This window comes from Diabrotica undecimpunctata, chromosome 5, assembly GCF_040954645.1.
Source record: "Diabrotica undecimpunctata isolate CICGRU chromosome 5, icDiaUnde3, whole genome shotgun sequence".
Classification (NCBI taxonomy): Eukaryota; Metazoa; Arthropoda; class Insecta; order Coleoptera; family Chrysomelidae; genus Diabrotica; species Diabrotica undecimpunctata.
Genome location: NC_092807.1, coordinates 135,502,887 through 135,524,104, shown reverse-complemented (window position 1 = coordinate 135,524,104; position 21,218 = coordinate 135,502,887). Strand labels below are relative to the sequence as shown.

At 32.1% G+C, this 21,218-nt stretch overlaps 1 protein-coding gene across 2 annotated transcripts in view; it reads left to right on the top strand.

Moving 5' to 3' along the window:
- The window catches only part of LOC140441829 (MFS-type transporter SLC18B1-like), a 118,083-nt gene that overhangs the window by 78,015 nt on the left and 18,850 nt on the right, over positions 1–21,218 (top strand). For both annotated transcript variants that reach the window (XM_072532770.1, XM_072532769.1), the window contains exons 2-6: positions 1,323–1,530; positions 12,267–12,340; positions 15,909–16,056; positions 16,433–16,501; positions 20,361–20,451. In XM_072532770.1, the coding sequence (XP_072388871.1) occupies positions 1,323–1,530; positions 12,267–12,340; positions 15,909–16,056; positions 16,433–16,501; positions 20,361–20,451 (590 nt within the window). The remainder of the gene's footprint in view (positions 1–1,322; positions 1,531–12,266; positions 12,341–15,908; positions 16,057–16,432; positions 16,502–20,360; positions 20,452–21,218) is intronic.

The following is a 21,218-nucleotide window of genomic DNA, read 5'->3' as shown; positions in this document are numbered from 1 at the left end:
GTGAAGTGCGTATGTAGAATTTGTTTTTCTATTATTGAAAGCCCTTTTATGTTCTGCTATTCGTTTATTAAAATATCTACCAGTTTGACCGATGTAAATTTTTGGGCAGTTATCACATTTAAGTTTGTATACACCACTGTGTAAGTGCTTTTTATTTTGGCTCTTGTTATTTTTAATATATTTGCCTAAGTTGTTATTTGTTCTAAAAGCTGGTGTTATTCCTTTTTTTCATGTGTTTGGTTATTTTTGTTGAATATCAACAAAAATATTCAAACACATAAAAAGAAAAATAAAAAAGAATGGAATAACACCAGCTTTCAGAACAAATAACAACCTAGGCAAATATATTAAAAACAACAAGAGCCAAAATAAAAAGCACTTACACAGTGGTGTATACAAAGTTAAATGTGATGACTGCCCAAAAACTTACATCGGTCAAACTGGTAGAAATTTCAATAAACGAATAGCAGAACATAAAAGGGCTTTCAATCATAGAAAAACAGATTCAACATACGCACTTCACCTTCTAGATCATAAGCATTCTTTTAATGATGAATTTAAAATTTTTCACATTCAAAATAAAGGCCTTAAGCTATCTTTGTTAGAATCTATATAAATTCACAAATTAAAAAACAAATATAATTCTGAATGACCAACTTGAGATAAACAGTTCTCTCCTCCTCAACATATTTCATTAAAGTCTATAAAGTGTAAACGCATGCCAAAAATAGATCACTTGAGAAAGGCAATCAGCCGAAACAGCTGTAGTGATAAGAGTTTATAATAAATTTTGTGGAAGTTTTTGAAAACAAAATTTTCAGTGTTTTATTGTTACAAATATTACAGACTTTAAAAAGGTTTATCTGTCATACTTGAAAACTAAATTTGGTAATCAGGAATAATCTTGGTCGCCGGTTAAAATTATGTACCTATGTGTTTGAATATCTAAAAAATAGGCAGAAAGCAGAAAAAATATTTAAATTTGCTGCTCTTAGGATTTGGAGAGAGCCAAAAAATCATTCTGATGATTTTTACTTTTGCAGTATTGGTATTACTGGTTAAAATTTAAAAAATAAGAAAGTAATAAGCTGCCGTAACCGTCTGGGATTAGGGAAGCTCATACGTATTTCGTGGTTTTCCACTCATCGGGGAGCACTTGTGAGTTCTCTAATTAAAAAGAAACGGTCCGAAGAGACCTGGCAATTATCATAACGTATCATATTAGTGTACCTACGCAGGTAACGACCTCTATATGAGAATATATTATGAAACCAATTTAAACATAATCTGAATTTGAAACTAAAATGTATTGTTTGTTACAGCAAAGGAAAGAAGATAACATGGAAGCAAAAATGCTCATTAGTAATGTTAATGACAGCAGATTTTATGTGTTATTGCTCAATGTCTATTATGGCACCCTTTTATCCACAAGAAGCTGCACATCGGGGGATGACACAATCCATGGCAGGCTTCGTATTCGGCTATTTCGCTTTAGTCATTTTCATTTCATCTCCTATATTCGGTAAAATTGTAAGTATTTTTTTATGGCAATCATAACAACAATAATAAATAAAGAAATAATATTTTAGTAATTAATATCTGTTTCAATACGAACATTTTATATTTATTTCTTTTTTTTTTTGGCAAGGATATACATAGCGAGGGGCATAATTATGGAATAAATTCATTTGTTCGAGAATGAGCGGTTTTCGAGACAAATTGCATAACATACGGGATCGTGCGCTAGCTCATTTGAAAGGTTATTCAGTTCTCTATTTAGTAAAATAAATATTAACATAATTATTTCTTAACAAGCAAACTTAGATTTCTTACTGGAGAAAAGATTTTCATCAACGGTGACCTGACCGAAAAGGAAAGACACATGAGGCAGGAAATTGTAATAAAGACAAGGAATTAAGAGCTGAGGGTAAAAAAGTAAAGATTGGGTACAAAAAATTAACTGTGGATGGCATAAAATGGGAATGGACCGGAAATGATACTTTCAAACGAGAAAATTCTAGAAATATGGACCCAAAAAACGGCATATAGTAGTGGAAAAAGAAAAAGACGGCCCATTATGTCGACGGACCTAGCTATGAACAGAAAAAGGAGTTTGAATATAAATAGCAAAACACAAAATATGAATACGCAACTAAATATTGCGACATGGAATGTACGAGGAGTATACGAGGAGGGGGCAATAATTAACTTTAATTAATTAATTAATTAACCTAAAAAATATAAAATACATATCATAGCAATACAAGTAACACATTTGACTGGAAACAACATTGAAAAGATTAGCCCATACACGTTTTATACAAGTGGGGGCGATAATAGGAATTTTGGAGTGGGTTTTCTGGTACATGAAGACGAGGAGCAGGTAAAACGATTCGTAGCAAAATCTGACTGAATGTGTGCAATTAGAATTTAAGGAAAAGAGAACATGATATCGCTGATAAATATGCATGCTCCAACAGAAGAAAAAGAAGAAGTGAAAGATGAATTTTATGTAGAATTAGAGTCATTGTCTGAAGAAATGCCCAGACAAGATATAATTATTATAGGAGTCGTCAATGCAAAAGTCGGAAGAGAAGATATATATATATATATATATATATATATATATATATATATATATATATATATATATATATATATATAATATATATATATATATATATATATATATATATATAAACATAACAGGAGGTGAAAGTAGACATATGAATACAAATGGTAATGGCCAAAGATTGATTACGTTAGCAATTGAAAAATGATGAAAATAATGAGTAAGCATTTCAGGAGAAAAAATATATATAAAGGAACGTTGAAAATTTCGGGATCAAATTAAACTAATCAAATAGACCACGTCTTAATACAAGAGAAATCGCCAATTTAATAACAAATGTGAAAACGTGCAGAAGGGCTGACGTAGACTCAGATCATTTTTTGGTTAGAATTAATATGAGAGAAGCAATAATTACTAATTCGGAAAAGCTCTAAAATTGACTGAAAGTTAATATTAATTATAATAAATCAAAGTACATGAAAATCTCGATCACAAAAGGAATAAACACCAGGTATCCTTTAAATTGGAGGTACAGGATGGATCAGTTATAGAATTCAAGAAGGTGGATAAAAATATATACTTAGGTACTCTTATTGATCAGACTAAGGAAGAAACTGAAATCAACCTGAGACTGACCAAGAGTAACAGGTGTGCTGGAGCCATGAGCAAAATAATTGGACCGTAATAAGGCCAAAGATATATCTCTTAATACAAAAATAAGAGTATACAAAACTATAATTAGAGTCACAATGCTATACGCTGCCGAGATATGGACTATGAACAAAACCATACAGAATAGATTGGAAGTATGGGAAAGAAAGATACTTCGCAGAATGTTTGGTGGAAAAGTAGTAAATAGAGAATCTAGAAGACGAACTTATGCAGAAGGGTACCATTTGTATGCTAAGCTGTAACGATAAGACTACCAAAGAGAATTGAAATACTATTATAAAAATAATACCTCAATCAACCATGAGAGCTTATCGTCTATGCTTCGCCTAGCTCAGTCTCTCAAGTGTGGATCCGTCTTGTCTTAATAAAACAAAAATAAAACAATAATTTAACTAATCATATTTATCTAAGATAAAAAATAATATTTAAGTAGCAAAAACAACCCTGCCTAATGGTTTACATTAAATAAATTTAAATGATACTTATGACATCGATGGGCTGCTTGCTTCTAAATATATGTGGCCTTCAGATTATGTGGTTAGGTCCTCAAGTAACGGTTAAATCCATCACGTATCCATTATTATTTATTAAAACTCTTTTAACCTTTGAGAAATGCTTATTTAGGCATGTTACTTTCCTGGTACTTGTTTTTGGATCTGCTTCCAATGCATCTAGAGGTTTCCTTCTTGTAAATGATCTATTGCTAATTCAGATTTTGATTTAGGACATGTTTCATTTAACAGATGATAAAAATATAGTTATTGAAATCAAATGCGTCGCAAATTCCTCGGAAGAATGTAGTGGTTCTGATTACTAATAGTAAAAGAAGAAATCAATGAAAAGGTACCAATTTTACTGTCATATTTAGCTGTGGTCTTTGTTTTTTTAAGACAACACACATAGTCCAGTCTTCAGAAAGTTGACCCCTAGAAATAATACGAATAAGCTGAATTTTGCAGAGAATATTAATTTTGGGACCCCAAAAAAGATGCAAAAAAATTTAATACATTTACTCCTGGGCTTCCCCCTAAAATTCCCTTCGCAAGGGGTAGAAACACAAAAAAATCGATTTACTAAGAATTTGTACACCGTAGAAAAAAATATTTGAAATAAAAGAGTAGCTGAGATAATTTTAAATAAAAATGTTTATAAACATTGTTTGTGTAGAATAAACCATTCTCTTAGAAACAACGTTTGAAACGACCGTCGATTTGGCATGTCAGTTACGCGTGCGAAATCAATGTTCAATAACATTTGTATCATCATCATCATCCAGCCTCAAGAGTCCACTGCTGAACATAGGCCTCTTCCTCATGTTTCCAACCCCGTCTATCTTGCGCCGCTCTCATCCAGTTTTTATTGAGTCTTCTTAAATCGTCAGTCCATCTTGTAGGTGGTCGACCGACGCTTCTTTTGTCTTCCCTTGGCCTCCATTCCAATAACCTCTTTATCCATCGCCCATCTGTCATTCTGGCTATGTGTCCTGCCCATCTCCATTTTAGTCTGGCTATCTTCTCGATGATGTCAGTCACTCCGGTTCTTCTCCTGATGTCTTCGTTGGTTATTCTGTCTCGCAAAGTTATTCCTAACATGGACCGCTCCATTCTTCTCTGCGTGGTAGCTGCTGCTTTTGTTAAGGTAAGTGTTTCTGCTCCGTACGTCAAGACTGGGAGGACGCACTGATCAAATACCGTTCTCTTTAGGCATGTGCGCAGCTCAGTTTTAAAAGTTTCTCTCAGTTTTGCAAATGCTGCCCACCCAAGGCCGATTCTTCTCTTCAGTTCATGAGTCTGGTTATCCCTGCCAATCATAATTTCATGTCCCAGGTATTTATATCTATCTACGAGTTCTATTTCTTTTCCACCAATACTGATGTTCTGGTTGGGTACCAAATTGGTCATGATTTTTGTTTTCGAGATATTTATATTTAAACCTACACTTTCTGTAGCCACAACGAGTTCCTGTACCATCTCTCTTGCCATACCTAGATCTTCAGATATTATAAGTATATCTATATATTGCTATATATAAGTATATATATATATATATATATATATATATATATATATATATAAGTATTGCTATATATAAGTATTAAAAAGTTTAGGTGACATTGGGTCTCCTTGTCTAACCCCCCGTTCTATTTTTATGCGATTACTGTTAGTATGTAATCTGACAGTGGTTGTTGCCTGCAGGTATATTTTGTATAATAATTTAGTATATCTATAATCTAACCCGCATTCTTTAAGCGCCTGTAATATTTTGCTTAGCTCAACTGTGTCAAAGGCTTTGTAAAAATCGATAAATATTAGAACTAGAGGTTTATTGTATTCCACTGCTTTCTCTATTAGGGTTTTTATACTTTGTAGATGGTCATTTGTTCCGTAACTTTTTCGGAATCCTGCCTGTTCCCTTGGTTGATAAGTCTCTAATTTTCTTTCAATTCTCTTAACTAGTATTCGCGTAAACAACTTATATATATGGCTGAGGAGGCTAATCGGTCTGTAATTCTCTAAATTTGCTTTATCTCCTGCTTTGTGTAATAGAATCATAGTAGCGTTGTTCCAGTCTGTTGGAATATTGGCGCTGTGAAGGCAGATATTGAAAAGTTGTTTAATTTTTTCAAGTAATACATCCCCTCCAATTTTTAGTGCTTCTGATACTATTTCATCTTCACCCGGGGTTCGATTATTTTTCATTTTCTTCAGGGCTTCTTTGATTTCTGATTTTGTTATATCGGGCATTAAATCTGATCCTTGGTTTAATATCCCAGTTTTTAGTGTAATTGGAGGTTCCGTGTTGTTATCTTTTTTTCTTGATCTATATAACTCTGTGTAGAACTCTTCGATTATTCTTAATATTTCATCTCTGTTCGTTGTTTCTTCTCCAGTGCTGTTTCTCAGTTTGTTAATTTCTATTTTCCCCTTTTGTACGCTCCTCTTCAAAACTTTCATGTTCTTATTTTGATCTATTGCCTGTTTTGTTTTTTCTACATTGTAGTTTCTTATGTCTTTTCTTATTGCCTTTGTGATCGTCTTATTTATTTGATTTATCGCTTCTTTGCTTGTAGTATTATCTCCTTTCATTTGTCGCCTTAGTTCTATAAGGGTTTTCGTGGGTTGACTCAGTTTTTCATCTTTTTTGCTTGTCGGACAATATTTAGTTTGAGCCTGTTGTATTGTGTTGACTATTTGTTTGTTCAATATATTGATGTCCGCTGTTGTGGTATCTTTCAATGAATTTTGAAATTACATTTGTATCAGCTCGACGGTAAAAATTCGATATATTTTGATCCAAATGTCCTATCGGCAAAAATCAAGTTTTAAAAGCGAGGAGTGCAGCTTCCGTATGCAGTTTATACATTTTGCCGAGAATAAACTAAGTTTTTATAAAGGTGTTAAATAAATTAATGTAGCGTGATATTTGCCATTTTTTACGATTCTCGTGAGATAAATAAAATTGATTACTTTCATTGACCAGTTGTAGTAAAATTTTCATTTATAGAGATCAATCTTTAAACTTATGACATGAAATTATATTTTTGAGTTGTGGTAACAAATATGAGGGATTTGAAGTATGAATAAAAACGCAAAATTGAATGTTTTACATTACAAACGATCACACATCACGGGAAATGCATTTAAGAAGACGGTTTTGAATGTAGTTTACTGCAGAAGTTTTGTTCTTTTGAAATACGTACTAGTATAATTGAAAAAAAAAATTTAAATTGTTTTAGATCATTTGTTGTGTGAAAGTTTACATCCAGCGTTTTCTAAGTATATTTCAAATACCTCACATTTGCCGCCAAAACTCAAAACTAAAATTTCATGCTATAGCTTTTAAAGGTTAGGCTCTAGTAATCTAAAGTTTATAGTGGCCAGTCAATTAAAGCGATAGATTGTATTGATCTCCTGAGAATCATAAAAAATGGCAAAAATCGCGCCATGTATGTAATCGAATGAACTATCCTCAATACAGTCGTTCTAGGATTTATGGGGGCAGAATTTTTTGGAATCAAGATTATTTAAAAAAATTACAGTAGGTACGTCGTCACATTAATATGGCATTTTACTATTTTTATTGGGAATAAGCCATAATTTTACTTAAGTATTTTAAAATAGGTTTATTTTGACGTTTCAATTTCCACTTCGGAAATCGTTCTCAAAATACAAAACATTAATAAATGTTTTTGTTACTTGGAAATTGTTCTAATAATATAATTAAAAAATAAATAAAGTAAATTAAATCTAACACCAACTAAAAATAGTAAATTACTTTAAGATGCCACAAGAAAATACTTTCAGAACAATATGAATATGGCATTTGTGAAAAAAATTAGAAAAGTACAGTTTTTAATATTTTGTTATAAACTTTCAAAATATGGTATAAGTCTCAGGTTATAACTTAAATACCAATTAGTTTCTATAAATTTGTTTAAATTATTCAACCGATTAAGCTTGTTTGGAAATGAACTCATCTTGACGCATTGGATGTTCACAGAACTGCTTCTGATATGTGCGTCTATGGTTTTCTCTTTAGTCATCTAATTGACTAATTTATTATAAATTAGTTTACGAATGAGACTTAATAATAACTAATATTAATTTATTATGCACTATTAATAATAAAGGAGTGCAAAATTATAGCAGGAAAAGATATTGGAAAAATAATAATTTCTTTAAAAAAAAATTTTAAAATATCATTTTAGCAGTTAATTTACTAAATATAACATATAAAGTAATGACTGGTATAATTAGAGACAAACTAACAATATATACAGAACAAAGCATAGGGGATTACCAGTACGGTTGAATACATTTCTGTAAGAAATGTATCCAAGTGTTGCTACGCCACTGGTAGCAATTAACTTATACTTCTTAAAATCTACCAGTCATAATCATATATATATATATATATATATATATATATATATATATATATATATATATTCAACCTAAAATATCTATATAAAATTTATTAGCAGCTGACTACATAAAAATTATATTTAGATTGTAAATTATGTACGTATGTAACGTAAATAGTGATCATCATTACCAGCTCAAGGCACAGGGGAAATGATCCTGGATCGGCTTATAACTGGACTACTATAAGCATGACTGCAACAGTTTAAATGTTTGTGGTACTGCGATAGGAAAGGCAACGGGAAACCACCCCATTACTATTTCTTAGTTCATTCATAACTGAGATATGATAAGAAAATGTATACTGATCATTGTCGTTGGACACCATGGTCCTGCAGAAGAAGACAAGCACACTGGGCTTCCCAGACCGTTATCCATCGAAATCCCTATGACAATAGAAAATAAGTAAGAATAAAATATAGCTTAATAACAGGTACATGGAATGTGAGAAGCCTCTACGAGCCTGCTAAGACACAAAACACCATACGTGAACTGATATACAAGGCTCAGTATACCACTTCTTGGTATAAGCGAGATGCGCTGCGCTGGTGAGGGATTGGTAAATATAGCCGACTACGATGTATTCTACTCCGGAGAAGAAGGTAATAACTACCAGAATGGTGTGACATTATTTGTACATAAAGAAATCTTTAGTTGTATTAAATCTGTAAGTAACATTTCGAACTGAGTCATCATGATGAAAAGTATAAAACTTGGATGAATGATGAAACATTGATACTAATGGTAAATAACTAACAACTAATGCCAGCTAACCGGCAAACAACAATGATGATACTAATGGAAAACATATGAAAACAGAAAAACAACTTAAACATGTAATAATACAACATAATTAATAAAGAAATCAGAAGGAAAATACAGCAGCAAATATATTGAAATAAAAGAAGTACAGAATGGAATGACACTTTTATATGTACAAAAAGGTGCAAGAAATAACTGGATCATATAGACCAGCTGCAGGTAGTTTACTTGATAAACAAAGAAATTTTATAGTCAAAGAACAAGACAAACTAGAGAGGTGGAGAAAATATATTGAGAAACTGTTCAAATCGAAAATATATCAACTGGTCCAAACATAAACTTTAAGACATAAAACTATCACATAATAAGAAAGCAACCGGTTCAGATAAAGTTCCCAGCAAAATTAATCAAACTACTATACGAGAAAGGTAAACATTCTCTTCTAAACCTCTTCAATAAATTATAAGAAACAGGGTATATACCAGCAGACTGACTACTGTTAACAGTTGTAATGATACCGAAAACGCTAAACAATATAGCGATGATCGCAATATCAGTCTGATGAGCCATGTATTGAAGATTTTTAAGTTGAAAAAGTTTAAGCGAAACACAGTTATAGAAACAACCAGAGAACCATTATTCAGGTTGCCGGTCATGGTTCAAGGATGTCAAGATATAGAACAACCGGTATATATGTGTTTATCGACTTCGAAAAGGCCTTTGACCGGGTCACCGACGACAAACTGATAGGCGTCTTAAAACAGGTGGAAAATGAGGACCAAGACCTCCGTATTATCAAAAATGTGTATTGACATTAATGCGCAAAGATAAGAATGCGTCAGAACACGACGGAAACAGTGGAAATACGACCTAAAGTGAGGCAATACGACACGGAGTGGTTTTATAACAGGTGGGAATAATTGAGTAACACCTCCGTATTATCAAAATTTTTTATTGGCATCTATGTGCAAACATACGAATTACTTAGAACACGACGGAAGCAGTGGAAATATGACGTGTATATGTGAATATTATTAAAAAAATATAGACTAGGCGGGATCTGTAGAAATTCAGACCATAATGGACATTTTCCATAGGAAGCTATTTTTTTGCTGGAATCCCTTCAGGATGTGCCCAATATCGGTAATCACGATATGCGCCAGTCGCAAACCCTGTGCTAAATTTTTTATTTAACAAAATCTGAAAACAATTGAAAATTTCTCATTTTTTTGCTCCTATTTTAGTTTATAATCCGGAAAATATTGATCCTAGAGAAAAAATTATAAGAAGTTAGAAGTTTCGTTATTTTACACAATATTTGGTTAGCTAGAAAAGAAAATTTAATGTTTATTGTTGAAAAAATAGCAATAATTGAAAAAAAATGTACAGAAAAATGAAGTTAATCCTTTAAATGTTTTCGACTTTCTAAACTTGACTTACAAGCTCCATATTCCGCCTAGAAAAACTTTTTAATATGTTTAAAACGTGTGCTAAATTCTGTTAAGATCGGTCGGATAGGTTTTGCATAATAATTTTGCAATCCAGCCTACTGGAAAAAAATCGCAAATTTTCAAATTTATAGTAGGCCCTAAATAAGGCTCTCAGATAGTTGCAAATATTTTTACATATAAAGGAAGACTCAAACTTTCAAACGCTTTTTGTAAAATTCAAATCGGTTCACTAGGAGAGCCTAGAACATTTTTTAAAGTTTTAAACATTTTTTAGGCTTATAAACAAATTGAATAACTTTACGAGCTTTAAACATATTAATTTCAAGATTTATACTCTTAAAGAACATTAAAAGACGCTTCTTTAAAAAAAACGATACACTCGGCGTACTGGTTGCCGAGATATTGAAGGTCAAGGTCAGACCTGAAGATTCTTGTCCTTCCAAAAAAAGAAAAAGACTTATTGAAGATTGAGTCAAAAAATTTTTTTTCGTTCGCCTTTGTTTTAACAATTTAAATTATTTATTAACAATTTATAAATACATATTTGTTTACTAAACCTAACAATTTTCTTCAATGTATTACTTGTTTAACATACAATTGTTTATTGCAAATTTCCCAATTTTGCAATTAAAAATGGTATTTGAAAATATGATATTTGAAATCCTTTCAACATCGATTAAAAAAAAAGAGCAAAATTGGTTAACAAGAAGCCGAGATAATGCAATTTTTAGCGCGCGCTATGATTTTGAACTCGCCGATTCACATTTCGAGTGAATGTCCCCCACCACCACCTCTCATGCATTCCGAGCGACATTTTACGCGAAAACGGTTTTTTATTTGTCTTTTTTATAGACGTTGCCATAAAGCGCATTACGTAAAACTTTTCATATAAAAAGTACTTGACAAGACGAGGGTATTTGTTTAAAATCGAGACCTCTATCACTTATGGTTACACGGCAAATGTATGCCAACTTTGACCTTCAATATCTCGGCAACCAGTAAGCCGAATGTATCTTTTTTTTTAAAGAAGCGTCTTTTAATGTTCTTTAAGTGTAAAAATTTTGAAATTGATATGTTTAAAGCTCGTTAAGTTATTCAATTTGTTTATAAGCCTAAAAAATGTTTAGAACTTTAAAAAAATTTCTAGGCTCTACTAGTGAACCGATTTGAGTTTTTTAAAAAGCGTTTGAAAGTTTGAGCCTTCTTTTATGTGTAAAAAAATTTGCAACTATCTGTGGGCCTTATTTAGGGCCTACTATAAATTTAAAAATTAGCGATTTTTTTCCAGTAGGCTGGGTTGCAAAATTATTATGCAAAACCTATCCGACCGATCTTAACAAAATTTAGCACACGTTTTAAAAATATTAAAAGGTTTTTCTAGGCGAAATATGGAGCTTGTAGGTCAAGTTTAGAAAGTCGAAAACATTTAAAGGATTAACTTCATTTTTTTGTACTTTTTTTTCCAATTATTGCTATTTTTCAACAATAAACATTAAATTTTTAATTTTTAGCTAACGAAATATTGTGTAAAATTGAATAACGAAACTTTTAACTTCTTATAGTTTTTTCTCTGGGATCAATATTTTCCTAATTATGAACGAAAATAGGAGCAAAAAAATGAGAAATTTTCAATTGTTTTCAGATTTTGATAAATAAAAAATTTAGCACAGGGTTTGCGACTGGCGCACATCGTGATTATCGATATTGGGCACATCCTGAAGGGATTCCAGCAAAATAATAGCTCTTTATGGAAAATGTCCAATCCAAAACAGATCCCGCCTAGACTAATTATTTAGTTGAATTTAATTTCGTTTATAAAGTTTTTGGAAGAATAACTAAATAGACAATTTTAACTCTCATATAATAAGAAATTTACTTTTGTTTCAGTGTCCAAAAATTGGAGTTAAATTTTTATTTATTATTGGATTATTTACATCAGGGATTTGTACTGTGATATTTGGGTAAGTTGCTTATAACATTTTTATCTTATATCTTATAATTTTAGAAAACAAACCTAAACAGATAGTGCTTCACAAAATTTATAGATTATTTTTGTGGAGTTTTGTGGAGTTGAAGATACCGTTTTTGAGAATGAAAAAAAAAATTAATCTATTTTATTAGGCTTAAACTGTAAACGTTACAAATGTTCAATGCCCAAATGATTAAAATGGATTACTGCATCTTAGTCGCGCTCTTTTGTGATCGTTCTTTAACGAGGCTTTAATACAAATCTACTAGGTCTAAAATTAGTTCTTTCTTCATCTTCTATATATCCTCTAATGATTAACCACTGCTTCACTTGCCATTTATGGACCATCTAATCTTGTTTCCTAGGCGTAGATGTACCACGACAGAAGGACAGAATAATAAGAAATCCATCCTGCTGGGAGACATTTTCTTCGGACGACCTTGGCCGCTTATATTTGTGTATTATCGTTTGCATAAAGCGTGTTTCAAATATAAAAAGTAAACTACTAAAAGGCTAACTTTAAGATTCATATCAATAAAATGTATAGCCACTGCAATGCAGAGCCATAATCGCGGATAAGCCACAGTAAGATAACAGGATTATAGCGACAATGCGCTGTCCTGAGTTTTGAATTCGGTTAGGAAACCATATTGGAGTTATATTACCCAGGACTTCCACATAAAGAGCATTTGGCTGATAGTTGTGCCTCTATCGTGCATCAGAGTGCTATAGGGGGGAAAGGGATGGTCTGGAGCATGGAACGCGGTGGAGTAACTCCCGTTTTTACTCGAGTTAATACACCTCGCACCAATAAATTGTTACACCCGAACGTAATTCTTAGGGGTGAACATGTCTCACAGGCTGAGTTTACTTAAATTGCTTGCTTGCAGAGCCATACATTTACCAGTTTTAATTAGGACAGCCGTGTAAGCCTACATTATAGTTGTAAGACCACATATTATTGACAACTGCAATAAATTTGCTGTTGAAGATTTCTTTAATTGAAAAAAAAAATAATCATGAATAATGGAAGTGTATATTTTATAATTTTAATTAAAAACTTTTTTTTATTTAAATAATGGCTTTGGATAAGTTAATCCTTTCATCCACGATAATATATTTGACTGATTGAATTTTTTATTGATGTACCGAGTTATTGCATTTGTTAACAAAATAGCACTTCGCCTAAAGGTAAATTAAACCTTTATCGTAAACATCAATATCACAAGAATCAGTAGATTGACAATAAACCATATTTTTATTCGTTACATTCAGGGCCCTAACCAACTTAAAGTGAGTATTTAGTACCAACAAGGGTTTGCATAATATAGGGATACTTTTTACGCTAAGATGCCTTTAATAGCGACTTTATTACAGCACAAGCCAGGCAACGACTAGGAGGTTTATATATATATATATATATATATATATATATATATATATATATATATATATATATATATATATATATAAGGATAGACAGAGGGAACAAAGCTAGGTTTATACATTCACATTAAACATTCCATCCTAAATTTTTCTTTTAGTGCTTTTTAAATAACCTCAAAAAATTAGGTTAAGCCTAATACTTCGGTTACTACTAGAGATATATAAAATAAACCATTTACTTTGAGGAAAAACATATTTGTTCTTTTATCATATTTTCCAATAGATACTGAATAGTAGCATCATTATATCTGTACCCGAACATCCAATGATTGATATCGTCAGTGTTACCATTACAATCGTAGAGTTCTGTTTCACTTAAATTAAATCTATGAAAATAGTCTTTCACAGTAGCATAATTAACAAGGCATCTAACAAACATTAAATATACTCTTTTATTGGGATGGCTTCTTGCAGCAAAAGGCACAGACTAAATAATCACTTCTATTGAGCCAACTAATTTCTAATCCATTTAAAGCCGCTTTTTTAGCAAAATAATCTGCTTTGGCGTTACCTGAGATACCAGCATGTCCCTTTACCCAAACAAAAGAGACTGAATTATGTCTTTTAAGTAATTTTAGTTGAGTTTCTAAAATTTTGACGATAATACCGTTTTTGTATATTATATGCTTATGCCAATTATCTAAAGCAGACAACGCAGATTTTGAATCCGACAGGATTACTATTTGTTGATCAGACATTTTCTTCTCAATAGTCAATTCCAGAGCTTGACATATTGTAAACAGTTCTGCGGAATAAATGGAAAATTGTTGATTAAATTTAAATATAATATGTTGTTTTGTGTAAAACTTAACAGGTCGCTGGTTAAATGATATTAGAATAATAATGGAGAAAAAATGCGATATTTTGACTGTAAATAAAAGTAACGAAAATAGCAACTATAATTGTGAATAAATTATGAGAATTAACTGGCTTTACTCATTACTGTTATCTGTACCAAGAATCGACTTACCTTTAGAAATCTTTAGTCGCCAAAAACCGTTTTAACGACACTGAATATATCTGAAGGTCGGAACTTCCTCCTTTGCATAACAATGTCTAATTTGTCAAAAAATTCGCCTACCATGGTTTTTTGAGGGCAGTCACTCGGGCAAGAGAGGTTGCCTCAGGTTTTCTAATAGCTAACGTAGGATTTCTCTTTATAAACCCAGTAAACCAGTCATCAAAAGCTTGCCCTTTTTCTTTCCAGACTTTGAAAAATATAAGATTGTTGACTTTAGCAAATTGTAAACAATGTGTCTGCATTTATTTAATGTCACTCCGTAAATCATTTAAGGTGACTGCTGTAAATAATCCACCAGTGCTTTCCCCATTTGGTCTGAGAGAACTTGTCTTCTGTGGAAGTTTGATTTAAACGACATGTTGTCTATATCCAATTCTCTGGTTTTCTTTACATACAGTCGAGAATTCGTTACGTTGTGACTAGCTGCTACATGGCGCAAATTTCCACGATTCTCCACCTTCTGCTCTGGATCATCTTCAGGAAAGTTTTGTTATGTTGTTCTTTTAAATTCTCGTGACATCTAGAATAAGGTTATGCTGTGCGGTAATAATTAATAAATATCGGTTTATCGGTGATATAATTGACAACTTGTCCATTGTTTCCCCAACTGATGTAATCACACGTTTTTGGCCGTGAATTTTTAACCAAACATTGTATTACATAAATATATCCCTACTGGTCACCACTACATTAAAATGGAATGTAAAATACAAAACATGAAACTATGTTACAGAAAAATGGTAAGTTCTTACCTTTAAAATTTAGATTATTGCGTTCAAAAATAAACAAACTCTGTTTAACGATTACAATTTTCCAGCGAAGGCCATATGCTTTTGTCAGCTGGTCTCTAGCAGTGTTGCTATACAATACAATAGATCCCGGCAGTAGAATACACGTTACGGCGGTAAATTTGATCCTGTCGTTGTATCTCCGTGTCCAAACCATCGCTGGTCCTCCCTATCAACCTTGTTCGCCCAAATATTTCATTTCCGCGCCCTTTTTAGGACCTTAAAGTGTGTAATTATTATCAATTAAAGAATAAAATGTATTTTTACATGTTTACCTATAATAATCTGTATTTTTTATTTTGTAGAACTTTGCATCACGTAGAAGACTACGGTGGTTTTACAACACTTTCGTTTGTAATAAGAGGCTTTGCCGCCTTGGGTTCCAGTGCGTACGCTACTGCTGCCTATGTGATAGTAGTAAATGTGTTTCCTGATAATGCTGGCGCAATCAGGGTAAATATGAATCACTGTTTCTATCGTGATGACAATGAGGCTATTTTTTAGTTTAAAGTAAAATACAGGGTGCTTTACGTAAAAATATGTATTATTATCCGGTAGTGTGTTATAAATCACTATTTATTCACCAAGCTTAATACTGTCTATAATTTTTATAACTAACTTTTTAGCAGCTTTTATTATAACTGATCTACTAAGCTTTATCATTCTAATCAATCGTCCTGTATATACTTTATTATATGCATAGCTCCAATAGGAATCTAAATCTAAAAGCGATAAGTTTAAAATTTTACATTGTTTATATAATTTAAAAATGTTTTAAACTTATTTATTATTTATAAAGCCAGCTAATATTAATGTATGTTATTTTCAGGGTATTTTAGAAACATTTGTAGGGTTAGGACTGTGCGCAGGTCCAGGAATCGGGGGCGTGCTTTTTGATGTGAGTTAATAATATATTAAATATGTTTTGAAGCTGTTTTCTTGTGGCATTAGGAATTAACTACAATTTCAGATTAATTAATTTCCGAAGTGGAAATCGAAACGTCAACATAAATCTATTGTAAGCTGAAATTGTGTTGATTTTTAATAAAAATAGTAAACACTATTAGATAACGCACTAATAATACAATAGTGTCGTAACTCAAAAAAGATGATTTTTCAGAATCAACGAAAAACTATTTCAGATAAAAAAAATTAAATGTGTTTCTAATTAATATTTAAAGAAAGTTAGTTAAAGAAAAATACTGACAGTGGAACTATTTAAGAATTTTGAGTTAAAACTGTATTGTTCCTTTTCCTACTTCTTTGTTCCTTTTAAGACTAGTTTTACCTTCTAGTTTTATATTTGGAGCAGTTACAAGTTTCTTGGACGATTTCTGTTTAACCTTCCCCAATTTCATTTTTATTTGTTTTATCTGTTACTGCGCTTACTATAGCTATTTAGCTAATTCTAATTCATTTTTATAAGGACCCTCCGTCAAAACCATTGCCTTTTGTGCTGTTCCCTTTTCGGATTTTGGATGAGGTTTCGATATCAGGGAAATTCAATCAATTGAAATGTTAAGTTTTGGACTTGCTTTACTAGTTTTTTAGTAGGCTTAGTAAGTGTAGTAGTAGTAGCTAAACTCTCTTTAGGACTAGGTAGTTCAGGTCAGATTATTTCGTACTCTACATTAGCTCCTGTTGTAGACCTAAGTGGTTCCTTGTTTGTCTAAATAGACTCTTCATTTTCACCATCTTCCCTAATTTCACTGCATTCATGGTCATTTAAATTTTCAGCCCCACAATATTCATGATCTTTAAACACTATACGATCAACAGGCCATCCACTAGTTCGGAAACCATTTCCTGCAATTTCTATCCAAAAGCTGTATCCGATGGATCGTATGCCCAGGCAATTGTATCAGTATTACACCGTGCTTTCTAGTACGTAAAATTACTTCGAAATTCTTGGAGTGAGCCATTTTACAAAGAGATTACTAGTCATGTAGGCTGGACTTTTATCTCAACTATACTCCCTGGTGGAGCACCAAAACTCAAATCATTGTCCACTCGCATACACTTAAATATAAGTATAGGTGAAACTTAAATTCCTAAAGCACTCGCACAGCAAACAACTGTCTTGCAAACAACCCAACTTGCCTTTTACCTTTTTGTTCGAGAACCTTTTGGCATTTGTTCTGCACAGTGCTGACACCCGTTTCGTTAAATAAGCGAGTTGTATCAATAATATTATCATATTATTTCTTTTATTAAATCCTTTTGCGCCCATCATGGATGTTGCTTGAGGTTCTCTCAGTGAGATTATGTCCTTATGACGAGCTTTGAAAGCATACAACCACTACTTTCCTGTCATTTGGTATTTTCTATTAAAATTATGTGTTATTTGATTTCTCTCGACGATTTGAAGTGCAAGCCGTCGAACATCATTGATCGTGAGACCAAACATCAACGTCTTTAGTTTTAAAATGTGATCAACTCGACCAAAAACCTTAGTTTTCTCATTTGCCATGACATTGGTCCCCTTAAGGTGTCGAAGCAAGGTAGGCTTAGGGACTCCATACTGCCTGCAGCATTTATTTAATCCCATATCTTCATTACGGAATGTTTGAAGAGCCCGACTCATGTCGTCCACATTCCAAGTTCCATATTTTCCTTTAGGCATCTAAAACATAGAAGAATCTTCTTCTTCACGTGCCATCTCCGCGACGGAGGTTGGCAATCATCATGGCTATTCTGATCTTAGATGCTGCTGCTCTGAATAGTTCAATTGATGTGCATCCGTACCATTCCCTCAAGTTACGCAACCATGAGATTCTTCTTCTTCCTACACTTCTCTTGCCCTGGATTTTCCCTTGTATAATCAATTGAAGTAGGTTGTATCTCTCATTACGCATAACATGCCCCAGGTATTGCAGCTTTCGTGTCTTGATGGTTTCCAATACTTCCATTCTTTTGTTGATTCTTCTCATGACTTCGTTGTTTGTTACATGCTCGGTCCATGATATCTTCAGGATTCTTCTATACACCCACATTTCAAATGCTTCCAACTTTTTAGCAGTCGACGCGTTAAGTGTCCATGGTTCTATCCCATAAAGCAGAGTCGAGAAAATATAGCACCTTGCCAGCCTAACTCTCAAGTCCAATTTTAGTTCTCTTGCACAAAGTACCTTTCTCATTTTATTGAAGTTTGTACGTGCTTTCTCTATTCGAACTTTGATTTCTTTGAAGATATAGAAGAGATAGAAGAATATATACATTTATTTATTTTGAAAATAAGTAGGTCCTAAATATTCAACGGTATCTAAAATTGTACCGGTAGAATATAGGCAACTCGGCGTGGTACAATATGGGAAACTTGCACTTTATGTACATAAACTACTATTCCTAACCTAAAAACGGTCCAGCAAAAGGAAACAACTTAGTTTGATCCACCTAAATGCATGCTTTTCTTGTATTAATATTATGAATCAAAATGGTTTTCACATACCTTTACAGATGTTGTAACCTTACGTATGAAACTAGAAAACTATACCGACACACCATGAAATACAAAAAATTCGATAAAACAAAATCGACAAATGTGAACGTTGTAAAACTTCAGCACTTAACTCTATGTAGTAACTATTTTAGTTCCACTAAACGACATAAGAGCATTCTGGCTTCCTCATAAAGGATAAATACAGTGGTACACTTCCCGTCATATAAAACTGGTACACTTTTTTTTCCCAATGTAAACCTGTGTTCAGACTGGACACAATGGTCCGTTAATCAATTCGTTTTTGCCATCATAGATAACGGAATTGCACAAAATCTATATATAAAAAATAACGTTCAAAAATGTATAAAGTTTTTAGATAGGTATTATTTTTATCATTAACAACAAAAAACTGTATCTAATAAATTTAATAACCAAAGATAGGGTTGAGCTAATATCCAAAATGTTTGAAGAGAACATTGGAATGCGTCTACTGTAATTTTATACTTCAATTACCTACCGAACACGAACTGTATTTTGTGTCAATAAGTTTAGTAACAGGCAAACTACCAAGATTAAATTATTATTTATTACAAGAACAAGAAATGTGAAAAATTAACATTATACTTTATCCTACGTATTATAAACTATAAAATATCCGGGACGAAAAAACGCTTTCCAAAACGTAACAGTTACAATCCAATATCTCACTGTAATGTTTTATTATAATAATTTAAAGTTATGTTTAGATTGATTATCTATCATTATTTTTGAATTGAAATATTTTCATAAATTATAATAAAACACAAATCAATGTGTGGGTACTTAATTGAGATTATGGAAAATTACAATAGTAATAGGAGAATTTTTTAGGATGCATGTTTAAATAAATGTGACTGACTGATAATGAATGCTCGATAATGTTTTAGTTTTTAGTATACTCAAAACTGGCGGTCTGTCGCACAGCTCTGCTTTTAGCTGGTTTCATATAATATTTTCGTTGAACTGGCAACAGTGCCCTAGAAATTAGAATGACACATGTGACAAGATCAACGTACACAACTTAAAAAACACGATTTTTGGTTATAAGGGTTGTACCAGTTTTTTATGACGCGAACGGTACAATATTGGTGCCGGTACAATTTCGGCTACTTTCCCCTATATAGTATTAATCTAACAAGTGCTTTTTTGTCTACAAATATAAAACAAATGCAAAAAATACAAGACAAATTAAAAATCATACAAAATATACCTACATAAACATAGATTTTTTATATTGTGTTGTCAAAGATAATATTAATAATGTCTTTTTTCTAGGAAGATCGGAGGCTTTGGCCTCCCATTCTACGTAGTAGGAATAATTTTGGTGATACTTGCACCGTTAAATATTTTCATTTTGGAAAGGCCTCAAAGTAAGTAATTCACTTTTTTATAATGTTACACTATACCTACTGTCATATATATTACATTATGTCTGTTGTGTTATTTCTAGCAGTGTTTGGCAGTTGCTTAATTAGTAGAAACAAATTCAGAAATAATGTAAAATTTTCAATTTTTAAATACTTATATTTTTAAAAATAAAACACTGAAAACTTTGTTTTCAAAACTGTCACAAAATTTATTATAGTATCTTATCACTACAGAGGTTTCTATTCATCTATTTTTGTTATGTGTTTACACTTTATAGTCTTTAACTGAATAATTTGAGAAGGAGAGAACTGTTTGTCTCAAGTTCGTCATTCAGAATTATATCTGTATTTTTAAATTTGTTAATTTTCATAGATTTTGATAAAGATAGCTTAAGGCCTTTATTATGGATGCGAAGAATTTGAAATTCGTCATTAAAAGAATGATTATGATCTAGAAGGTGAAGTGCGTACGCAGAATCTGTTTTTCTATTATTGAAAGCCCTTTTATGTTCTGCTATTCGTTTATTAAAATTTCTACCAGTTTGGCCGATGTAAGTTTTTGGGAAGTCCCCACATTTAAGTTTGTATACACCACTGTGTAAGTGCTTTTTATTTTGGCTCTTGTTGTTTTTAATATATTTGCTCAAGTTGTTATTTGTTCTAAAAGCTGGTGTTATTCCTTTCTTTCATATGTGTTTGGCTATTTTTGTTGGTATCTTGTCTGTATATGTAATCGAGCAGAAGGTACTTAGTTTTTGTCTCTGGTGGTA